Source organism: Microcebus murinus, chromosome 10, assembly GCF_040939455.1.
Source record: "Microcebus murinus isolate Inina chromosome 10, M.murinus_Inina_mat1.0, whole genome shotgun sequence".
Lineage (NCBI taxonomy): Eukaryota > Metazoa > Chordata > Mammalia > Primates > Cheirogaleidae > Microcebus > Microcebus murinus.
In genome coordinates this window covers 73,215,085-73,240,960 of record NC_134113.1, presented here as the reverse complement: position 1 = coordinate 73,240,960, position 25,876 = coordinate 73,215,085, and the positions used below count along the sequence as shown (strand labels likewise).

At 37.4% G+C, this 25,876-nt stretch overlaps 1 protein-coding gene across 7 annotated transcripts in view; it reads left to right on the top strand.

The window, feature by feature from the left end:
* Window positions 1–25,876, top strand: part of BICD1 (BICD cargo adaptor 1) — a 236,019-nt gene that overhangs the window by 171,482 nt on the left and 38,661 nt on the right. For all 7 annotated transcript variants that reach the window (XM_012789251.2, XM_012789252.2, XM_012789263.3 and 4 more), the window contains exons 4-6: window positions 2,333–2,758; window positions 17,457–18,566; window positions 24,115–24,266. In XM_012789251.2, the coding sequence (XP_012644705.2) occupies window positions 2,333–2,758; window positions 17,457–18,566; window positions 24,115–24,266 (1,688 nt within the window). The remainder of the gene's footprint in view (window positions 1–2,332; window positions 2,759–17,456; window positions 18,567–24,114; window positions 24,267–25,876) is intronic.

Genomic DNA, 25,876 nt, shown 5'->3' with positions numbered 1-25,876 from the left:
CCAGGCTGCAGTAACCTATGATCTCACTGTACTCCAGCCTAGGGTGATGCAGCAAGACCCTGTGTCAAAGGAAAAAAAAAAAAAGAAAAGAAAATAGTAGGAGCTTGCACCAATTTGAGTGAGTGGTATGAGTGAAGCTGCCCAGATAGAAAGAGATTAGGTATTATGGGAAGTCTGGGCCAACGATTAAATAAAGATTACAGAATTTAAAAAGCTACAATGCAAACTAATTAATGTCCTCAAGTCTAGCCCAGGAGTCAGCAAACTTTTTCTATAAAGGGCCAGATAGTAAATATTTCTGGAGGCTGTAGAGTCTCTCTTGCAACTCTTCCACCCTGCTCTTAGAGTATGAAAAGCAGCCAAAGACAATATGTAAACAAATTAGCATGCCTGTGTTCCAGTAAAACTTTATTTACAAAAACAGGTGGTGGGCTGCATTTGTTCCAGAGGACATAGTACTATTTGACAACCTCTGGTCTAGGTCATCAGTTTGACAAAGATTCCAGCATGAAAGGTCTACAGCTCAAACTAAATTAACGCCTGCAAATGTAAGCTATCACGTAATCTGGGGCAGTCAGAGGGTTGGTTGAAATACTTAGGAAAGATTGGCAGGAGGGTGTCCTGTGTTGTCCAGGGACAGAAAAGGAAGAGGTCGGGGGGAAGATGACTTTATATTGTATAAGCCAGCCTGGAGGAAACCATGACACATGCACACAGACTCTGTTGTCCCATGCAGTTTCCAGGCTGGCTTTCTCATATCCATGTTGAGAGCAACCCTTGCTTCTCCTTCTGTAAGGGGGTAAAAGACCCTTCTGATTTCCAAATCGCCTTAATCCCAGGTCACTTGCAGAGCACTAAATCCTGCTCAGGGTGGTTTTATGGGTTCTTCTCTTCCTTCCCACTTTATCCTCAATTTCCCTTCCTTCCTTCCTAACAACCGAGAATCCTATAATCAAGGAACGAAACTTTCATTCCCCTACCAGGGATAAAGAGAAAAATACGCCTTTTTGGTTGAGGTAACAACCCAGTCGAAGTGCAGTCAGTCAGCAAATGTAAAGGAAAAGTGGTTGGATTCTTTAGTTTTGCTGGGTAGGAAATGTTGAAGAGAGCCCCAGGGCAGCAAACTCAAGTGACCACAAGCAGCTTATAATTAGCATGAATAAGTATAAGGATGTAAAGGAAAAAGCAGATCTAGAAGGAACAGTCACTGCTCAGCTAGAGGTGATTTTTTTCATTCACGTAGTTATTTATTTAGCAAATGCTTATTGAGGAGCAGAATTCTGTTTTAAACACCACGGAAGAACATTGAAGCACTATAAGGGACACCTAGGTGAATAAAAAAGTTCTTTCTCTCTTTAAGGAGATTACAATGTAATTTTGGAGATAAAATGTTTGTTAAAAGGTGGCATGAAGCCAGACACAGTGATGCACACCTGTAGTTCCAGCTACTCAGGAGGTTGAGGCAGGAGGATCTCTTGAGCACAAGAGTTTGAGGCCAGCCTTAGTGATATAGTGAGACCCTGTCTCTAAAAAATACAGATGGCTCGTGTGGCATGTGATAAATTCGTGGAAAAGGTCCCAAGGAAGGCACGTCAGCTCAGAGGAGAGATCTCTAGCACCTGTGGGCTTTCATGACCAAGAGGTTGTCTGAGCAGGCTCTTATTTGGTTATAATTCAAAAGAATATTACATTGATGACAATATAGCTATCTTTTGTTATCGGATAGTTTCTATCTGTTCTTGCAGATTCTGTTCTTAAGCACACAAAAATTACTTTGCTTTCTCATTTTACTGTCAAACATATTTTACTGAGATTATGTTCTTATTATAGTCTTTTAATAAATTTATCTCTGGGTATAAAAATTTCCTCCTTATTAATAATGAAATGAAGTGATAGTGATATAAAACCTTTCTTTAGAGTGTAAGTATTCTGATAAATTATTACAAAAAATATTCCTGATTTATCAGGCAAACAGTGCCCCCTTTTGACCACTGGATCCTCTAAAAGAAATCATAAGACAGTAGACAGCTTTTTCATTTTTTGTTAAGAATTAAATTATATACATAGTTATATACATTTATATCATTGTGTCTGTTTATACATAAAATGTATTTATATTACATTATTATAACATCTAATTACATATAGTTATGTAATTTCTAAAGAAACCGTTTTCTATTACCTTAATGGTATTTGATGTGCTTTTTATGATTTATTTTGTAGATTAGTATTATGTATTTTTTTATTGATTAGGTCCACTAGAGTGTTTCGTGGCAGTTTTGTAAGATCCAAGTTTTAGTTTTATGAATCATCTTTATCCTGTCTGATTCAGGTTGAATATGAAGGCTTAAAGCATGAGATTAAGCGATTTGAAGAGGAGACAGTGCTACTGAACAGCCAGCTGGAAGATGCCATCCGATTAAAAGAGATCGCCGAGCACCAACTGGAAGAAGCCCTTGAGACTTTAAAAAATGAAAGGGAGCAAAAGAACAACCTGCGGAAGGAGCTCTCCCAGTATATCACCCTCAATGATAACCACATCAGCATCTCGGTAGATGGACTCAAGTTTGCTGAGGACGGGAGCGAACCAAACAATGATGACAAAATGAATGGGCATATCCATGGACCGCTTGTGAAACTGAACGGAGACTATCGGACTCCCGCCTTAAGGAAAGGAGAGTCTCTGAACCCTGTCTCTGACTTATTCAGTGAGCTGAACATTTCAGAAATACAGAAATTGAAGCAGCAGCTTATGCAGGTAAGAACTTGGTTGAGGGCTGCCAGAGTTGAATTTCTTGTAGATTGCCTGTAGCATGTTGTGGAATTTCTGATTCTCAGGTTTTAGTTCCAGATTTGTTTTTAAAATATTGCTTCTTCAACCAGAAACTTTGAAAGTATGATATTTTAGGAAGACATGACAGAAGGGGTGTTGAAGAGAAATCTCTCATTTGCATCACTTTAAGGAACATATTTCTTAGAGCCACAAATTAAATTTCAATCAAGTGTAAGAAAAGACAGAACCCTGATGTGTTTCTGACTTAACGTGAGAAATCAAAAGCTTTATACACAAGTGAAATGACAGAAAATGCAGTTTCCTATCACAATCAATTATGTATATAGTTTCCAGGTTAATGCTTACATTTCACAGGAATTCCTCAAGCGTTAAAATACATAAATTTCCTATATACATATTAGCCAGGATACCGTATGAATACAGAATAGGTATAAATCTGAAACCAAAGGATTCTTATTCCAAGCTAAGCCTTAACTTTTTAACATCTTCAAATCAAATACCTTGTGCAGAGTCCCAGCCTTTAACCTTACCTCATTGTGAAATAGCTTTCTAGTTTATCATCTGGCCTCCCTGCCACACCTAGAGGAAAGTTGTTTGAGGACAGCAGCAGCATCACCTGGGGGCTTATTTGTACTACAAACTGTTGAGCTCCCCATAGATCTACTGAACCAGGAATCTGGTTTAACACGCTTGGTAAGTGATTACATTTGAGGCTTAATTTTCGATTGCAATCCTATCCCTCCAATATTCTTCACATACAGCTGATGATTAGAGTCCATTAAGACTCTGGCAACACTTATCTTTTTTAGCAAACAGAGCTTATAATTTTCTGCCTCCACAGAAATGATGACTGGAAAATGAAATTAGCAGAATAAGAGACTAGAGAGCCAATGGAGTTAATTTGTTAATAAATTTATTTTTAATACTATATCAAGATTTAATATATCCTGCAATTTACCTGCCCAGCGCTTTTGTACGCTAAAATAATTCATTCTTACAATGTTTAATTTGAATCCAGAAATAAGTTTTATAGTGTGGCTGGCCAGGTGCATCCTGTAATTCTCATACTCTGGGAGGCCAAGGCAGGAGGATTGCTTGAGGCCAGGAGTTCAGAGACCAGCCTCAGCAAGAGTGAGATGCCATCTCTACAAAAAATAGAAAAATTAGCTGGTGTGGGTAGCATGCACGTGGAGGCTGAGGCAGAAGGAACACTTGAGCCCAGGAGTTTGAGGCTGCTGTGAGCTACAATGACACCACTGCGCTCTAGCCAGGGCAACAGAGAAAAACTATCTAAAAAAAAAAAAAAAAAAAAAAAGTAAATTTCATTGTGTGAGAAGGTCTAGAAAGGGATGTTCATTTAGCAAAATTTAGAGCATGAAAAACTTTACTGGGTAAAACCTCCCTAAATATACCAGAAATCTGTGTACCTTCATATCTTTCATCAGCACTTAATTATTGTGGACAGTTTGCAAAAACGTAGAGAGCCACAGGCAGGATCTTATCTCCCAAAGTTTGCTCCAAATAGTTGTGAAAACCAGGCTCAACACAGGAAGGGCTTTGCAGCTTCCAACCTCACACCCAACATTAACTTTTAATCTTGTTTTTAGGCAGAGTAACCATTTGTCTTCTTGTATTCAGCATTTTTTAAAAAGCATTTCAGTATTTCCTAATGTATTCCAACTGTTGAGTACAGTGTAACAGGGTATATCTCCTCATGAATTATTTCTTTATAATCTGATTGCTTTTCCTTAGCTATGCACTCCCTTGGGTTTAATTTATATAAATAAACAACTTATAAAAATATTATAGGATACATTGCCTAAAATTTATGGTAATTGGCTTTGATGTTAATGAGGGTTGATAATAACATGGCAATTCAGATAAACAACGGACCTTATATACTATAAAGCATATACTGTGTGTCAGTACCACTGTTCTGGAGTGTCTGAAGAGGACCTGATCAAATGCACTTTAGGTATAGCTATCTGAAATGCATGGGGCCGGATGTGTTTTGAAATTAAATTTTCAGAATGTGGAAAGGTAATATGCAGCATATACCATATATATTGTGATATCCCCAGTAGGGTAAGATGCAGCACCCAATGATCCAATAATATGAACATTTCTGTAGTGAGTGTTCACAGCAAGAGGGAAAAATGAAGACCATAAAAGGGCAGTCAGGTGCAGTGTGGCTGCCCCAGGAGTTTAGAACTGTCTGAATATTGCCATCAAGTGAGTTGTGATAACACTTTTTGGATTTTGACACTGTGGCTGTTGTAGGTATAGCACTTGCTATGCTGTTGGGCAGCTCTGATTTTTGTATATTTCAGCTTATGGCATCAGCATGCTTGGGATGGGACAGTTTGTATTTTCATAGTCCCCTTATGCTTTAGGATTTCTTTTGGTGTGGGTCCAAAACACTGCATCTGAGAGGACGCTGAGTGCCTCCAAATCCAACACCTGTGCTTAGTTAAAGTCGACAGTTTTTGACATTGTGACAATGTAGAAACTCAGAGGCAGGGATATAACATCCTTAACTGGGCAATATACAGCATTAAGATTTTTTTCCTTTTGATCAAGAACCCTTTGCTAGACAGGAAGAATAAGTTCAAGAGATCTGTTGTACAACATGGGAACTAACTATAGTTAAAAACAATGTATTTTGGAGTCTGCTGGAAACTGCTAAAAAAAAAAAAGAAAAAACCAATGTATTCTTGAAAATCACTAAGAGAATAGATTTCAGGTATTCTTATTACAGCAATGATAAGTATGTGAGGTAATGCATATGTTATAATTAGCTCAATTTCCACAGTGTACATATTTTAAAACATGTTGTACATGATAAATGTATACAATTTTATTGTCAATTACAATAAATAATTTTTTTTAAAAAGAACTCCTTTAAAAAAACAGCATACCTAGGCCATACCCTATTGGCCTTTTCTTATTTTACAAAGTTCCCTTTATGCACATAAATTATGTTTTCCCATCCATAGGTATTTACTTAACCTGGTTCCAGGAAAAAAAAATGTATGCTTCTGCCTTGGTTATCAGGAATGTTGGGTGAGTTGTGTCACTTCTCTGAGGCTCATTCATAAAGGGGAAGGTAATACATTAGCCCTACCACTAGTCTCTACCATGCCTTTGTTGGAATTACAAAAAAAAAAAAACAAAACATACCCTTCTTCAAGATCTCTACTGCCATCTGCTGGGAAATAGTAACAATAGATATAATAATCTATATCTACTACAATTTAGTAGTGTCTCCTAGACTTGTATCACATACAACCTGCAGATTAATGCATTGAAGCCCTGTTGATAGTGCTGCGTCTCCTTTGTAGCATTGTTGTGAAGATCAAATGGGATGGTGAATATGAAACTATGTATAAGTCATAACGTTTTATGTTATTGTTCTGGAAACTGCCATCAGTTTTTGAGGTGACAAGAAGGTCCCTATTGCTACTTTATATAAACATAAATCATATAAAATATGGGAAAATATGATTGAGGAATTAATGAGATGTAGCTCATAGACCATTATTTTATTGTTATTATTATTATTTTATTATATTATTTAATATTATTTATTATTATTATTATTATTTTATTGCATCACCCTATATTACTATATTAAAGACAGAAACAGGAGTTTGCAGGGGTTTTGCCCTGAAGGAATGTGTGAACTCAATGGTTCACTTATTAGAGGCTGTTATCATGGGAGAGCTCTCAAATCTCCAGTAGGGATGTTTCCCAGGAAGGCTTCCCAGTATCTCAAAATCTGTGAGCTTCCCTGTGTCTTGAAAGACAAGGCAAGGCAAATATGGCCCACAGGATGGGAGCCGGAGACAATGAGTGCTCTTTGCCCAGAGATGCGCCCAGCTGGTTATAAACAACCTGTTTTACAGAGATGGGTTTCCTGCTCTCTCCTATCTGTCTACCTTCAAGTCCACAGTAACTAATCAAAGAAATATAGAGTCACTGTACCTCTTTTGTTATATCTCTGTTAATTGACAACTACCTCTTAGAATTTAGAAGTTAGCCCCTAAAAGACTTTATACCTGTTTGTTCACCTAGATAGATTAAAACCCCTTTGAGAAGACTTTTGACCCTAACCTACTACCTATATAATCCTGTCTCCCCTAGCAACTGCATTCCCTGATATGCAAATATGTTACCCTGACAACTGATAATTAATGTCTATGATTATAAAAACCTATATGAATCTAACCATATTGCTGGCCGTTCACGGGGATATGTCCAATCTCCTAAATAACCCCACTGTTATATCTAATCTTTTTATATAAAACTATAAACTATACCTTAGCCTCTATACATTCTTTTATTCTCTCTATTTCCTATCAATTTCCTTATCCTCTATCCCCTATCTAAGAGACCTGACTCCGTGGAGGAAAAACAGCTGATCTCCTCACCGGCCTGCCTCAACTACTCCCCTGCAGGAAAAGGCAAGCGATGATGAGCCTGTATCTAAATTAGGGAGTGCTTTTTTTCCAAGAGAAAATTGGAGTGAATGTTTTACTAAACTGTCTTTGTAGGTTATGGAGTAAATTACAAGAAATGTTTAAATTTAGCTAATTATGCTAACTTTCACATAACACAGAAGCCTATGGACAAAAAAATACAGTAAGAAAACATTTTATTAACCTAAGGGAAACTAGAAAGTTGACAATAGTCCTCGATGGTGAATAGCTCAATTAGTGTCATCCTTTATTCACTAAGAGAAATTTTTCAGGGTATTACTGGATAAATTATTTTGAGTTTTGGGAGCCCTCAAGACCTCATTATTTCAAACAGATTATAATTGACATTTTCCAGTGACAGTCAAGTACCTTAATTAGTTTTATTAGAATGAAAATAAGTAGATCCTGTCTGAAAAAACTAAATTACTTAATCTACTTAAAGGAGTCCTTTGTGCTTGTGCTGAAGTTTCTACCTTTGATAAATATTCTCTGTTTAACTTTACATCTGCATAAAGTCAAACCAAGCAGGAGAAAACACTTTGGATTTTTTTCAGTATCACACTGGATATATTAATATATTAATAATTGCACATGGGCTGTGAGAAAACAATAAGGTTTCTGTAAAAACTGAAATTAACATATTTTGTTCTATCCTCATGGATGTGGAAGAAATAAATTCATATTATGTTTGAATCCATTCTAGTAAAGGCGATTTTAATTTTTCCTATAATGATTGATGGTAAGTGGTGATGGTAATTTGCTCTATGTCCCATAAGAGTTCAAAACAGTTTATATGCATATTTGTTTAAGTGGTTGGTGCTTATAACAACTGTACGGGGTAGATAGTATTGTTATCCCCATATTATAAACAGAAACTAAGGCACAACAATTACATCATTTGCTCAAGATCAAAAATCTAGTAATTCTGCTAGGCGTGGTGGTTCACACCTCTAATCCTAGCATTCTGGAGGTCAAGGCGGGAGAATTGCTTCAGCACAGGAGTTGAAAACCAGCCTGTGCAAGATCGAGACCCTGTCTCTACTAAAAATAGAAAAATTAGCCAGGTGTGGTGGCACGTGCCTATAGTCCCATCTACTTGAGAGGCTGAGGCAGGAGGATCATTTGAGTCAGGAGTTTTGAGGTTGCAGTGAGCTATGATGATGCTACTGTACTCTGCTCAGGGTTAACAGAGCAAGTTTACCGTGTTTTCCCAAAAATAAGACCTACCCATAAAATAAGCCCTAGCAGGATTTCTAAGCATTTGTACAATATAAGCCCCACCCTGAAAATAAGACCTAGTAATGGGCGTGGCTACAGAGCGTTTCTGCACAACCCATGCATTTTGTAAAAAAGACTAGCAGCACTTCTCATCTGCCGCATGAGAGCTCTATTGCTCCACATGAGAGATTGGGGCCAATGGTTCTAAAGGAAATAGAGTTGCAAGAAATTCAGGATGGATTTCAGGGTTTGGAGAGTTATGATAATGTTCCAGAAGAAGACGACTTAACTATATTTGAATAAATGTATATTGTTGTACTGTACTTAAAAAAAATAACACATCCCCTGAAAATAAGCCCTAGGATGTCTTCTTGAGGAAAAATAAATATAAGACCCTGTCTTCTTTTAGGAGAAACATGGTATCTTAAAAATAACATCAACAACAAAAAACCCCCCACAAAAATCTAGTAAATGGAGTTGCAACACAGAGAAAGTTTAAAAAGTCAAATATCATCTCTAATTAAAGACTCACAGAATATTTATCAGATGAAATTAATTAAATCAAGATTGGTCTGTTCTTTTAAAACTTAAAGTGACAATTTCCTAGTACAAAGTCCTTTATAAGCTTTATAGGTAAACACATTTCTCAGAAGCCTTACTTTTTTCTACTAATATTAGCAAACATAAAAATAAAATTTATAAACACAATCAGGAGAAGAGTCTAAATGGTCTTTTTTAGAACACCTTTATGGAGGTATAATTCACATACCATACAATTCACCCTTTGAAAGTTGTTTTTAGTATATTCATAGACTTGAGCAACCATCACCAGAGCCAATTTTAGAACATTTCCATCACAGCAAAAAGAAATCATGTGTCTATTAGCAGCCACTCCCTAATTTTCCTGAACCTCCAGTCCTAGACAACCACTAATCTACTTTCTGTCCTTGTAGATTTCTCTATTATAGACATTACATATAAATGAATTATACAATATATGGTCTTTTGTGACTGTCTTCTTTCACTTAGCAAAACATTTTCAAGATTGATCCATGTTGTAATGTACTAGCACTTCATTCCTTTTTATTGCCAAATAATACTCCATGGTATAGATATACTACGTTTTGTTTAACCATTTATTAGTTGATGGACATTTGAGTGGTTTACATGTTTTGGCTATTATGCATAATGCTGCTATGAACATTTGTGTACAAGTTTTTGTGTGCCCAAATGGCTTAATTCTCTTGGGTGGAATTCTAGAGGTAGAATTGCTAGTTTTGGAAAACTGTTTTCCAAAGTGGCTACACCATTTTATATCCCCACCAGTAATTTATGAGGGTTCTGATTTCTCCACATCCTCACCAATACTTTTTAAAATTTTTTTATTATTAATATTTCTTTAAAAATGTTTAATATCTTATAATTTTATTTATATATTCTCTTTTTCTTCACAACAATCTATACATTTTCAAAACTAATACTTATTATCTGCCTTCTTTTTTTTTTTTTTATAGAGACAGGGTCTCACTTTTTTTTTTTTTTGAGACAGAGTCTCACTTTGTTGTCCAGGCTAGAGTGAGTGCCGTGGCGTCAGCCTAGCTCACAGCAACCTCAGACTCCTGGGCTCAAGCAATCCTGCTGCCTCAGCCTCCCGAGTAGCTGAGGCTACAGGCATGCACCACCATGCCCGGCTAATTTTTTCTATATATATTAGTTGGCCAATTAATTTCTTTCTATTTATAGTAGAGACGGGGTCTCGCTCTTGCTCAGACTGGTTTCGAACTCCTGACCTCAAGCAATCTGCCCACCTCGGCCTCCCAGAGTGCTAGGATTACAGGTGTGAGCCACCGCACCTGGCCTTATCTGCCTTCTTGAGGATAGCCATTCTAGTGGGTATGAAGTAGTATCATGTTATGGTTTTTTGTTATTGTTTGTTTGTTTTTTCCTAGAAAAACACAATGATGCTAGAATTGTTATGGTTTTGATTTGCATTTCTTTGATGGGTAATGATGTTGAGCATGTTTTCATGTACTTATTAACCATTTGTATGTCTTCTTTGGGAACATGCTATTCAGATCCTTTGTCCATTTTTTTGTTTCAGTTGTCTTTTTATTTCTGAGTTGTAAGAGTTCTTTATTCAGATATAAATCTCTTATCATATATATGATTTGCAAATATTTTTCTCACTCCGTGGGTTGTCTTTTCACTTTCTTGATGGTGTCCTTTGATGCATAAAAGTTTTTGTTGTTGTTTGTGTCTTTGTTTTAGAGACAGGGTCTCACTATGTTGCCCAAGGTGGTGTGCAGTGGCTGTTCACAGGTGTGAGCATGGCACACTGCAGCCTTCATCCCTTGGGCTCAAGCAATCCTCTTACCTCACCCTCCCAAGTAGCTAGGACTACAGATGCATGCCACTGCACCTAGCTAAAAAGTTTTAAATCTTGATGTGTATGATTTATTATTTACTTTTTTTCTTTTGCTGCTTGTATATTGGGTGTCATATAGAAACCATTGCCTAACCTAAGGTCATAAAGATTCGCGGCTAGGTTTTCTTCTAAGAGTTTTACAGTTTAGCTCATACAATTAGATCTTCCATTTTGATGTCATTTTTGTATACAATGTGAGGGAGGAGCTCAACATTACTGTTTTGCATGTGGGCATCCAGCTGTCCAAGCACCATTTGTTGAAAGAACTGTTCTATTCTTTCTCTCATTGGATTGTCTTTGCACCCTTGTCAAATATCAATTGGCCATAGATGTATGGGTTTATTTCTAAACTTTCAATTGTATTCCATTCACCTATCTGTCTATTCTTATGCCAGTACCACATTATTTTGATTATTGTTGTTTTGTAGTAATTTTTGAAATAGAGAATTTCACTTGTTCTTTTTTAAGAAATTTTTTCCAGATTCTTTTGGTTATTCTGGATCCTTTGCATTCCCATATGAACATTTTGATCAGCTTGTCAATTTCTACAAAGAAACCAGGTGAAATTTTGATAGAGTTTGCATTGAATGTGTAGATCAATTTGAAAGTATTGCCATCTTAACATTGTCTTTTGATACAAGAACAGTGATGTTCATCTTTTTACTTAGGTCTTCTGTAATTTCCTCAACAATGCTTTACAATTTTCAGAGTACAGATAGTCCTCAGTGGTCCTCAACAGTGGTTTGACTTACAATTTTTCAACTTTACGATGGTGTGAAAGCAATAGACATTCAGTAGAAACTGTACTTTGAGTACCTATATGAGTGTTCTGTTTTTCATTTTCAGTGTAGTAGTCAATAAATTACATAAGATAGTCAATACTTTATTATAAAATAGGCTTTATTTTAGATGATTTTGCCCAAATATAGGCTAATGTAAGTGTTCTGAGCATGTTTTAGATAGGCTAGGCTAGGCTATAATATTTGGTAGGTTAAGTGTATTAAATGTATTTTTGACATATATTTTCAACTTATGATGGGCATATTGGAATGTAACTCCATCATAAATTGAGAAGCATCTGATACATTTTGCACTTCTTTTGTTAAATTTGTTCCTAAGTATTTTATTTTTTAATAATGCTATAAAAGCAATTGTTATAAGACCCCTGCATATTTATTAATAGTAACAATGTATTGCACATTCAAAATTGCTAACAGTGAATTTTATTTTATTTTATTTTTATTTATTTATTTATTTGAGACACAGTCTCCCCGTCATCCTGGGTAGACTGCAGTGGTGTCATCATAGCTTACTGTAACCTCAAACTCCTGGGCTCAAGCGATTCTCCCGTCTCAGCCTCCTAAGTAGCTGGGATTGCAGGCATTCACCACTGCACCTGGCTAATTTTTCTATTTTTCAGTAAAGACACAGTCTTGCTCTTGCCCAGGCTGGTCTGGAACTCCTAAGCCCAAGCGATCCTCCTGCCCCAGCCAGGAGGATTACAGGGTGCTAGGAGTGAGCCACTGCACCCAGCCTAAAAGAGTGGATTTTATTTATTTTTTTTATTTTTATTTTTTATTAAAAAGAGTGGATTTTAAATGTCTCACCACAAAGGGAAAGGATAAGTATGTGCGGTGATGGATATGTTAATTAGCCTGATTTAATCATCTTACAGTGTATACATATAACATCACATTATACCCCATAAATACATACATTTATTATTTGTCAGGTAAAAAATAGCAGCTTTCTTGACATATAATTTATGTACAATAAAATTCATCCTTTTAAAATGTTAAAAATAAGACTATGAACATTGATAGCTTATAAAACAGCTTTCATTCCTTTTCCTTTAGAAGTCCTGATATAAATGTGCTAATTCTGATGATGAAATTTTCTTTTGTTTCTTCATAAAAGAATCTATCAATCCTCAATACATATGTTTATTTAAAAGGTGAAGGCCGGGCGCTGTGGCTCACGCCTGTAATCCTAGCTCTTGGGAGGCCGAGGCGGGCGGATTGCTCAAGGTCAGGAGTTCAAAACCAGCCTGAGCAAGAGCGAGACCCCGTCTCTACTATAAATAGAAATAAATTAATTGGCCAACTGATATATATAGAAAAAATTAGCCGGGCATGGTGGCGTATGCCTGTAGTCCCAGCTACTCAGGAGGCTGAGGCGGGAGGATCGCTTGAGCCCAGGAGTTTGAGGTTGCTGTGAGCTAGGCTGACGCCACGGCACTCACTCTAGCCTGGACAACAAAGTGAGACTCTGTCTCAAAAAAAAAAAAAAAAAAGTGAAAAGTCGGTGAAGTTAAAAATGATTAGACTAAACAGTTTGTAAATACTGTATTAAGGTTTTTGGGCAAAACAACTGGCCCTACTGTGAAAAAATAAAATTCCTGGTTCCAGATAGAAGATAAAGATTATAGGAAGAGAAATAAGGCAACTATTCTTAGTCACTATAGAAGATTATAATTAACTCATCATGTTTCTCCTGGATAAATTCTTTACAAATGGAGATTAAGATAGTAATCTTAAAATCTGTAGTCATTTAAAGCTTTAAAGTGCTTTGTATTTATTTGTTCAAAGTACGATGAATCTTAAAACAGTTAAGCACCTACTCTTTGAAATCCAAAGACAACTTAATGTACTGTAAGTTGTAATAGCTGAGTGAAAATATAATGTTGGAGTTTTATAAAATTATATGTAATTTAGTAATTTTTTGTCAGACCAAACTTAATTGTCTAGGAGAAAAATATATTTATATATGTATATTACATATATGTATGTATATCTATAATTTGGATGTATTTCCCTATTCAATGGATTTCACCAGAAATGTATTGAGTATGGAAAGCAGTACCATAATATGGAGGTTACACACATGAAAGAGACAATGTTCTATTTGATGTTTTCTGCAGAAATTGTAGATTTATCTTTTTAGGCTTAGAAAATATTTATGTTCAATCTGAATCGGCAGGGTAGAGATTGAATACTGTTCTAAAGCCATTGCCTCATTCATCATAACACTTTTGCCTCTAAAACAAGCTTGAGACACATTCAGTGCATTTTGTTCTGATCCAATTGTTATTTCATCCAAAGGCTTTTCCTATTGAAGGGCTTTTTGGAGACAGCTGTATCTGTAATCATGTCTACTAATTAAATAATGTTTAGACATTTTAGAGCAAATTTACTTAATTTTCCAGGGAAAAAGAAAAACAAAGACTTCTGTAATAATCCATTTTCATGAGATTGAATATAATACCAATATTAGAATATCTAGGAGATTTTCCATCTCCTTCATGAAAAATTCAAATAACTTGGCTATTCATCAAATACTATATTACATAATTCTCTGGGTTTTTCACTGAGTAGTCTGGGTAAGTAAATTCATCTTCACCTAGGGAGATATAATCAGTTATATACTAATAAAAGTCAGTTAAGAGAATTTGCATTCAAATATAGCCTCACTCTGAAATGAAAGAGTTGCTTTTGCACACGCAGATACAAATTTGTGAAAAACAGATACGTTTGCCATGTAGAAGCATTTTGGTCATGGGAATTGAGCCACAGCTAAGCAATTGTTAACAATAGCTAACATTATAATACCTTCAGTATTAAGTTCACTGTCTCAATTATCAAATGTTCCCATGAGGGGAACATTTGTTCCCAAATTATCTCATGTTCCCATGAGGCAGGTATTATAATGTCCCTTTTATGGATTACTAGACTGAAGCTTGCTCAATGTCATATAGCTAAGTAAATGCTGGTCTCAAGATTTGACTCCAGGCCGGGTACAGTGGCTCACGCCTGTAATCCTCGCACTCTGGGAGGCCTACGCGGGAGGATTGCTTGAGCTCAGGAGTTCAAGACCAGCCTAAATAAGAGCGAGACCCCGTCTCTACTATGAAATAAAAATAAAATTGGCCGAACAACATATTTTAAAAAGAAAAATGATTTGACTCCAGAGTTCTCTGATGCTACAGCCCTAGTTCTTTACTTACAATAACTGTTCTTTGGGAATATTTTGGTTTCTGCAGCTATATTATGTAATTTGTAGATTATGTTCCTGTCATGGATATGGGCAAGCACTATGTCATAAAATGAAAGCCACAACTTAAAAGCCTCTAAATAATAATTTGAAGTAACAAAACTATATTTTTAGTTCTAATATTTGTCATTATACTATGCTGGCAGTCCTTGGTTTACACAGTGCAGAGCAGTAAAAATGATCATGCAAGATAAAACCATGCAAAACAAACTTAATTAGTGGGAAAACTTAATTAGTGGGGGAAATTACAATTGTTTTGTGATCTTTAAAGGTTTTTGTCAAACATTGAAAACTTACTGTTGGTTATAAATGTGTAGAGAAATGAAAAAAAAAAGTAATGAAACTACTTAGTACATTGTCATTAAAAATATTAAGAACATCGAGTTTACATTTTATTTCTTTGTAAAAATTTATCAAGAGTAGTTTAATCTTGCCTTCATCTCATCATATTATGATGACATTCGGCAGGAATTTGTTTATGCCTTGGCAAATTGTCATCCTCATTTCTAAGTCTGGACCAGCTTCCAACATTTCATCCTCTGCATTTTCAATGTCTAGAAATATCTCTGAGTACCTTTAATGTGCCAGCATCACTTCCTCTGGGACAGTTTCATCCTTTTTGAAACAACGACTGTAGTTTTTCCAGTTATGTTGATAAATTTGTCTCCACTAGGTTCCTTTGGCTGCATATCTGAAATCCCTCAAAGAGCATCAGTGTCAAGATTCCCATGTTCAGCTATTTCTTTCATGACTTCATTTACGCTTGGTGCAAATCTCACTCCAACTTGGACACTCTTTGCTTCTTTGCTGCGCTTTCTTTTTTTGTTTTAATCCATTTTGGTAAAACATCACATGGGTTTATCACTAGGAGACAGGAAGACAACACAACTACACACTTTGCTGTCTGTGAGTCAACTGAATAACAGATACAGAGTGACCAGTCAGTGCCGACTTAAGTCATGTGGTCGGCCATTAGTCACCATGTTATATAGTGATTTTATAGACTGAAGAGCTAGCAGCAAAGATTGTACTTCCTGCATTGCTCACAAGTAATACATCTGGTAAGTGAAATTGGAACCATGTTTTGAGGGGACTGGTGTTTTAACTATGCATATTAGAACCTTGACAAATGAGGACAGTCTGCACGTGATAGTTAAATGAAGGACATCAAGCTCCACAACAGATCATAAAAATGCTGTATTATAAATTTACATATATCCAAAAATAATATGCTGATTTAAAAATATTAGTTATATTCTAATTATAATAATGTTACTTGCCTTCTAGGAATTTAGAAGAGTTTGAAAGGATTGAATGTATGGTCCAGGAAGTTTGAAAGTTTGAGTCGATACCTTCCTTTAGATGTAAAGACATTCAACATCACTCCATTGTCCTTAAAGCTGGTCTCATGATGTTTATTAGAAATATAAGAAGAAAAGAAAAAGCAAGTGCACAAGGATATGAACAGCATAATACCTCTTATATAATGAAAATATAAACAATATTATCTGCTTTATTGAAAATGTATTGACATGATAAACATGTTAAAACTCCTAATTCATAGTATCAGTTACCCCTATGGAGGGAGAGAGAAAACGCTTTTAAAAATTCTCAGATTACAATTTCTTACATACCTATGTTTAATGAGACAGTATTTTATATGGAGACCTGAGTAGTTTTTATCACACAGTAATAGTCACCACCTATATATTAATAATAATACTGTCACATCATTCAAATTAATTAGTAATTTTTAAAATTCCTATTCTGTATCCAAGGAATTGAAGTGACTCGTATTCAAATTAATTACTAATTTTAAAAATTTCTGTTTTGTACCAACAGAATTGAGATGATTTGTAAATTGTTCTTTTAGCCCTAAAACTCTATATTTTCTGACTTTTATATTAAAAAACTATCAAATTTAGTGCGTGTTTATTTTGGGAATTAAATGTTCATTTTTAAGGATAGGGTTAAGGTAGGTATTCAGCATTATTTAGTAAGGTAAAGGCTTGGGGTTTAAACCTGATTTGGGGTCGAGATCTGGGAAGGAAGGGATGATGGATTCATAGGCACCATTGTCTGGTCACTTATCCCCGCATGATCTGAGGAGCAGATGTACTCTGAGGCTCTCAAGGTAAAGACAACACCAGGTACTACGCTTATCTCTTAAAGTCACGTTGTTTTCTGCAAGGCGTTAAAAGACGAAAATAAGATGGTTTGAATAACATTCAAGTTTCATGAGTATATGTGCATAATGCAAGAGAGTTTGGATGCAAAACTACTCGCAGCGTAATTCTTTTAGAATTGTGTACTCTTAGATTGACTTCCCAGAACGGCTGAAATAAGAAAACACACTCCAATTTAATTTGACATAATGGGGACATTGGCCCTGCTGCGGTGATTTGAAATGTACGCATGCGCGGCTGTGAATGGATCACGTTATCCCGGCATCTCACTGAAGCCATTCAGAGACTCTGTTTTGCCGTTGCAGGTAGAGCGGGAAAAGGCCATTCTTCTGGCCAACCTCCAGGAGTCGCAGACGCAGCTGGAACACACCAAGGGGGCGCTGACGGAGCAGCACGAGCGGGTGCACCGGCTCACGGAGCACGTCAATGCCATGAGGGGCTTGCAGAGCAGCAAGGAGCTCAAGGCCGAGCTGGACGGGGAGAAGGGCCGGGACTCGGGGGAGGAGGCTCACGACTATGAGGTGGACATCAACGGCTTGGAGATCCTCGAGTGCAAGTACAGGGTGGCGGTTACAGAGGTGATCGATCTGAAAGCTGAAATTAAGGCCCTGAAGGAGAAATATAATAAATCCGTGGAAAACTATACGGAAGAGAAGGCCAAGTATGAGAGTAAGATCCAGATGTATGATGAGCAGGTGACCAGCCTGGAGAAGACCACCAAGGAGAGTGGGGAGAAGATGGCCCACATGGAGAAGGAGCTGCAGAAGATGACCGGCATAGCCAACGAGAATCACAACACCCTTAACACGGCCCAGGATGAGTTGGTGACATTTAGTGAGGAGTTGGCTCAGCTTTACCACCATGTGTGTCTGTGTAATAACGAAACTCCCAACAGGGTCATGCTGGACTACTACAGGCAAAGCAGAGTCACCCGCAGCGGCAGCCTGAAAGGGCCCGATGATCCCAGGGGACTTTTGTCCCCACGATTAGCCAGGCGGGGTGTGTCCTCCCCAGTGTCCTCCCCAGTAGAAGCAAGGACCTCATCATCTGAACCAGTTGCAAAGGAAAACACAGAGGCCAGCAAAGAACCAAGTCCAACCAAGACCCCCACAATCTCTCCTGTTATTACTGCCCCACCGTCATCTCCAGTGTTGGACACGAGTGACATCCGCAAAGAGCCAATGAACATCTACAACCTTAATGCCATAATCCGGGACCAAATCAAGCATCTGCAGAAAGCCGTGGACCGGTCCTTGCAACTGTCTCGTCAAAGAGCAGCGGCGCGGGAGCTGGCCCCCATGATCGACAAAGACAAGGAAGCCTTAATGGAGGAGATCCTCAAGCTCAAGTCCCTGCTGAGCACCAAACGGGAGCAGATCGCCACACTGAGGGCGGTGCTGAAAGCCAACAAACAGGTAATCTTATTTTACTGATGAAAAGCGTGCTGGTCAAAGCCTTCTGAACTTATTTATTCCTTAATTTTGTTGAGTAGCCAGTATCAAGATGAGAATTCTGATACTTGGTCAGTGGTGGAATAAAACAAACTGTCCCAGTGCCAGAGGAGGATGTAATGATAACGATTTTAGATGCGTGAGCGAATGAAGTAGGAGGATAGCTATACCCACTTAGGCTGAGGTGAGGAAGTTAAAACAGGAGCAGAGGAGAAGATGCATTTGCCCAGGTGGAAGGTAGCTCAGCCAGGGGGCTAAGCTCCGGAAGCCTGGCGGTCAGGGAGTGTGGAAATAGGAGATGGAGGGTGGCAGAACAGGCTGGCAAGGAAGCTTCCACCAACCAGGGAGACACAGCACGACAGACAGACAGACATCCTGCAGGCAGCCCGAGCAAACAGAGGGGAGTCTGGGTGCAGACAAGGGTGAAGGAGGCCTGATAGCCAATAACCAGACCCCAGCTTTGGGGCTGGGGGTTCATATTCAAGACTCCTTTGGTTTCTAGGGGTGTAGCAAGATAGAAAAGGGGTGTCTTGTCCTTCATGCCAGACTTAGAGAAACTCGAGTACTGGGTACATGATTAAGTCAGGGGTGAAAGACAAGACAGTTGTAGGGAACTGAGTGATGTAAACAAAGCCAGGCAGATTGTTACCAACAAATTAAATACAGGGTGTCCCAAAAGTCTCCATACACAGGACAAAGTTCATAAAATTTTGAAATGAATATTTTATAAATAAAGGTACATTTAGCTACAATTTCTCATTTTCCCTATGTATGGTGACTTTTGAGACACCCTGTAGTTTGGAGCCACATTAGCAAGCAAATGACAGAGAGTGAGAATGAGAATGAGGTCTAACTCTGCCAGTGACCACATATGTGAAATATTTAGGTTCAGTCGGGATGTTAATTCACCTGGGTCAGAGCTTAAGCAATAGGGAGCTTTTCCTAACCGTAGATCTTGTCCTTCTGGGATAAGTAGCATGGTACGACTTGAGCCTACCTGGCTAATTCCTAGATCTCCTTGATGGCTGAATTTGTTTTCCGTCCTTGGTTTTACCTGGGTGGGAACGCTGTGAAAGACAGACAAGAAAATACTTTTAACTTCTGTTTAGTTTACCTGAAAAAATAGCCGTGAAAGACACGTAACTGAGAAGGGTGCCGGATCAATGTTGATCTTGATAAAGAGGAGCAATACGGCATCAAATACCTGCTTGCAAATGCAGCAGTGCCGGTGAATAGTAGGGTGTTGGAGCTCTTGCTCTTTGGGATATGAGGGTTAATTTCAGATTCAGATGACCTTCTCCTATTGCCTTAATCTGGGGGAAATCACACCATTATTATGTCATCTACAGTACAGCTTTCTAGTGTTCATCACTAATTCCCATAAATCCATTGATAGAAATGGGCATCTGTACCATAAGCAATAATATTGTTTGCACTATAAACAGGTTTTACATAAACCTAAGGGAAAAATAGCACTCTATTTTATGCCTTCACTTTAGGGAAATAGAAAAGATTAGGGTGAATGAAGAATTTGTAAGAGATCTGACTCCAATTTGAGGTTAGAATAAAGGAATTTGCTACTGCTGTAACAATGCAAAGACCCAATGATTTAGAGTGTTCATAAATCACCAATGCCATATCAGATAAGGCTTATACAGCCTTTATCAAGGACATGATATCCTCAGACATTCTTGGTCAAGCCATTCAGATAACTTCTCTAACTTCTTCCTGAAGGTTGAATATTAACAACCTAGAAACTTAGATCAATAAAAATGTCAAGATGCTTAACCGAAACAGAGGTATAGATAAGAATGGTTGATCAACCAAGAGAGACTGATTTGTGAACAAGCGTTGATTGATTATATATTTCATGGGAGGTGGTAAGTTGGGATGCAAAACAAGTGACTAGTAATCTAGCAGGAATTCAACACATGGCTAGAACTTACAGGATAGGACAAATCAAGCACTTTACAGTGATCTAAACCGTGCCATAGGAATTCAGAGCAGAACAAAGCATTCCTAGCTGAAGTTTTATTTTCACAGTGCTTTGTGGTACAGGTTACTATCCCTTATCCAAAATTCTTGGGACCAGAAGTGTTTCAAATTTTGGATTTTTCTTTTTTGGAATATTTACATATAAATAATAAACATGGTGATGGGAGACAAGTCTAAACATGAAATTCATTTATTCCATATATACCTATGCACATAGCTCTAAGGTAATTTTATACAATATTTTTAATAATTTTGTGCCTGAAACAAAGTTTTGACTGCACCTCGTCACATGCCGTCGGGTGTGGAATTTTCCACTGTGGCATCATGTCAGCACTCAAAAATTTCAAGTTTTGGAGCATTTCAGATTTCGGATTTTCGGATTAGAGAGGTGCAACCTGTACCATTTGCGTTCAAGTCACAGCTCACATGGCTACAGCAATGAAATGAAATTACATTTATTCATTTCATTAATAATTAAATGAAAACACATTTCTAGCTGTGCATTTGGTATGCATTTTAATGACGCCGGGCCTCTTGCTGAGACGCTTTTGTGCCATAAATAGCTTCGAGTATCGACAGATGATATCCACTATATTTAGACATTGTGAAATGTTCATTATTAAGACTAAGGTGAGACTTCTGTGGTATAATGTGAAAAAGATAATCTCCCTGCTTTAAAATAGGCATTCTGTAGTTTCTGTAAAAATGTTTAATGCACTCTAGGATTTTTTCATAGGCATGGTACCTTGTGACGAAGTAAGTAAATATTTATGAAACACCATTTATGTACTAACCTGTGCTAGATGCTGAAGATTCAGAAAAGACTAATACATGATTCCTGCCTTCCAGAAGAGGACTCACAGCCTCCTGGGGATGTCAGAACCTAAACATATAATTAAAATTTGATGTGATACTTACTGTAATCCAAGTTATGGGAACATTGCAGAGGAAGCAACCAATGTTTCCTAGAGGAGTTGGAAAAACTGCACAGAAGTAATTATGCTTGGGTTTGTTCTTAAAGGATAAGGAGTTGTTTTCCAGAGGAGGAGGAGATAGTTCATGCAGAAACAACAGTAAGTGGAGGCCAGGCACAGTGGCTCAACCTAGCACTCTGGGAGGCCGAGGCAGGGTGGTGGTGGTTGGTGCAGGGGTGGGATCACTTGAGCTCAGGAGTTTCAGGACCCCCATTTATACCAAAAATAGAAAAATTTAGCCAGTCATGGTGGTGTGCACCTATATGTCCCAGCTACTCGGGAGGCTGAGGCAAGAGGATCTCTTGAGCCCAAGAGTTTGAGGTTGCAGTGAGCTAGGCTGACGCCACGACACTCACTCTAGCCTGGGCAACACAGTGAGACTCTGTTCCAAAAAAAAAAAAAAAAGGTACAGTAGGTAGAGGAGTGACAAAATACAGTGATATGTTTAGGGAATGCTCGTGAAGTCCTGTATAGCTAGAAATAAGATTTTTTTTAATTTAGAAAGTCAACTTTAGAGTATGTGGAAAATGTGAATGTAGATATCAGCAAATCTAATGAGTTACAGATACATAAAATTACTTAATTCTGAAAAGCTTCACACAGTCCACGGGCAAACAAAGCTGAGTCTTTTTTTGTCCATTTCTCACAAATAGTAAATGAGTTTGTACTTCTGTTCCAGATCTAGCTCTTCTGTTATCCTCCCCTTCCCTCCCCTTGGATACTGACCTTGAGATTCTATGTGCTTACAAAGTTGTTACATCTACATTTCACAATTTAAACTTAGTTATCTGTTTTAGATGAATGTGTATCTAAACTTTTTAAAAACTAAACAACTGCCATTTTTTCCCAGGTCAATTTCTGCATTCTGGATAACTTTCTGAATCTATAATATTCCTGAAGATTCTACCAAGTATTAACACTGCAGAACATACAGAAGTATTTTATGAGTAACTTCTCATTTTAATCTGAAATTCAATTCAATCAAAACTAATAAGAGGCCACTTTGGAATGAAAATATTAACAAAATACCCCATCGCGTTTCATACAGGTGTAGCAAGGGTCTGAACAAAAAAAAAAGAAAAAAAATGTAAAAAAAAAAAATACCCCATCGCAGCTCTGGTTTAACAAAAGAAAAAAAATATTATCTCTATAAAAGTTGGCACTTTGCATATGAAATTTGAAGTAGTCCCTTTCAAGCAGAAAAGGAAATGTTAAAAACCAGGGTAGTCTTCCTGGAAAATCCCATTAGTAATTGATTTCTTTACTAGCAATGGACTTTTTCATTAGTATTGGATATTTTTACATACTCTGAAAAGCTAGTTTACAGATTGCAAAAATAATGTATTTCTAGTTTGGCTTCAATATGCAGACCATGTGCTATGCATCAAACATGCAGTCCCTAAATATATGCAGATTTTATGCATTGGTTCAGTCAATGTGTTTTTTACTTCCTACTATGTGCCAGGCTAGCTCTTTATTTGAAACGCTATTAATTCCAGTAACTTTCAGACATACCCAAATCCCAAATTCAAACAAATATTTTAGCTCATTCAACATTTGGGAATCTCTGCTTTTATGGAGATTTTAAAGAATTAAATTTGACTATCATTCATTGTTTTGAACAAATTGTATGCGAAGACTTAGGAAATGATTAGTTCTTTGTCACTTCTTTTCCTTAAACATATAATAACATGAATTTGTAGTTCATTATATACTCATGTTATAAATGACAATGGTCTAAGTCTTTTGTTCTATGTTTCAAGCCCACAGAGCACAGGTAACATAACAGTATTTGTGTTCTAACATATTCCAGTTTGAAGCTGTGCTTCTTTATTAACTTGTTAATGAAACTCTTCTTGGATAAAGTTTAATTTTGGCTTCCTTGTTGTCTTAAAGGCTTCAACAACCTGCATTAAATACTTCCCGAACTACTGTCATTTCTTTAGCTCCTAATACTGACTCTGGCTCACAGCTGGCTTCTAGGGCAATGTAGCCACATTATGGATTCATAACACATTTTGACGTTAAGGAAAAACTTTGACTGGGCGCGGTGGCTCACGCCTGTAATCCTAGCACTCTGGGAGGCCGAGGCGGGAGGATTGAGGCGAGGATTGCTCAAGGTCAGGAGTTTGAAACCAGTCTGAGCAAGAGCAAAACCCTGTCTCTACTAAAAAGAGAAAGAAATTAATTGGCTAGCTAAAAATATATAGAAAAAATTAGCCAGTTATGGTGGTGCATGCCTGTAGTCCCAGCTACTCAGGAGGCTGAGGCAGGAGGATCACTTGAGCCCAGGAGTTTGAGGTTGCTGTGAGCTAGGCTGACGCCATGGCACTCTAGCCCAGGCAACAGAGAAAGACTCTGTCTCAAAAAAAAAAAAAAGAAAAATTTCCTTGTATCCAAAGTACACACATGTTCATATAAAATTTAACCAAATCAATTTCACTGTCCATTTATGGAAGAACATAATAGACCCAGCATGAAGAAATCTGTATGATAGATTTTCCTGATATGAAAATCATAAGCAGTGTGATTTTCTGCTTCAGACAGCTGAGGTGGCGCTAGCTAATCTCAAGAACAAATATGAAAATGAAAAAGCAATGGTGACTGAAACCATGACGAAGCTTAGGAATGAACTGAAGGCTTTGAAAGAAGATGCTGCAACTTTCTCATCCCTGAGAGCAATGTTTGCAACAAGGTAACAGTTTTTTCTTCCTAAAATTGGGTGTGATCCATGGGAAAAGACTGTAAAATTCACACGTGCATCTTTGTGCATCTTGAGTGTATTTGGGTTGTCATCTAGAACTGTAAAGTTTGGAGAAAATATATGATATTCCACTCTGACAAAGCTAAGATAGAACCTTCCAGGCTGTTTTCCAGAGCTCTCTCCTGGACACACTGCATCCAGCAATTCTCTTACATAAAAATATTTGTAAATTAATACAATAGATTTTTCTCTAGAGCTTATGTGCCCAAAAGAATTAGACCCCTTGGCCGGGTGAGGTGGCTCATGCCTATAATCCTAGCACTCTGGGAGGCCGAGGCGGGCGGATTGCTTGAGGTCAGGAGTTCGAAACCAGCCTGAGCAAGAGTGAGACCCCCATCTCTACTATAAATAGAAAGAAAACTAATTGGCCAACTAATATATATAGAAAAAATTAGCCGGGCATGGTGGCACATGCCTGTAGTTCCAGCTACCCGGGAGACTGAGGCAAGAGGATTGCTTGAGCCCAGGAGTGTGAGGTTGCTGTGAGCTAGGCTGATGCCACGGCACTCACTCTAGCCTGGGCAATAAAGGGAGACTCTGTCTCCAAAAAAAAAAAGACCCCTCAAAAGCTTTAAATAAGGAAAAAAACCCACTTCCTAAAAATAGCCAAATATTATATTATCACCACTGAAATATATTTCTGTAGCTAAAGTACATAAAAGTATATAAAAATGCTTCCCATTAGTATTATGTGAGAAGATTCTTTCATAATGAAGATTAATATTCATCTTTTCAGCTAATTACTTAGGTTTAATATACTATGAATTAAATTATAATTTCTAAAATATAATTATATATATCACCACATTTTTCACATTGCCCAACTAATTACACAAATATTAATTTTTACCTGCCCCCACCAGTACTATTATGAGACCCACTGTATTTTTTTTTAGCTTGATGAGATTGTTAAGCCTGTATTGATTCAAGGGTTCCAAAATTCTGAGATTTTCAATATACTGTTGAAATGCTTTTTTTTTTTTTGCTATCACGATACAGTACAAAAAAAAAACAAACCAATAATTATTAACATATATCTTGTATGATGCAAACTTGGTACAAAATTCACAAATAGTAACTGGCTTTATTTGCAAATTTAGTAAATAACTTACATGTAACTGTTAAAAGTGTAAAAAAAAAATCCTGGGCTTTATAGGAGTCCCCCAGTATCTGTTCAGCTTTCTTTGTATATTAGGAGGGAAGAGGCTAAAGCTCATGCTTTGTGATTGGATCTCTTGGAGCTGGCAGTAAGAAGACCAAGTGCCCCAGAGCCCACGGGGTGCAGAGGAACTAAAGGGAACTGGCTTCTGGGTCTCAAAGCACAGTGGCATTTGGGGAATAGATGGGTCGATCTCTGCCCACTATGGGGAGGCAGGATAAAAAATGGGCATGGGGCACAGTGTCTCCTCTTTGATGAAATACATCAGGATTACATTTAGAATCAAGAAAACAATTTCTTCTTTGAGAAGGAAATAAAAATTTTAAAGGGATCTTTAAAGTCTCTATCTGGTTTATATAGAAGTTATTCCTCCCAAATTGTC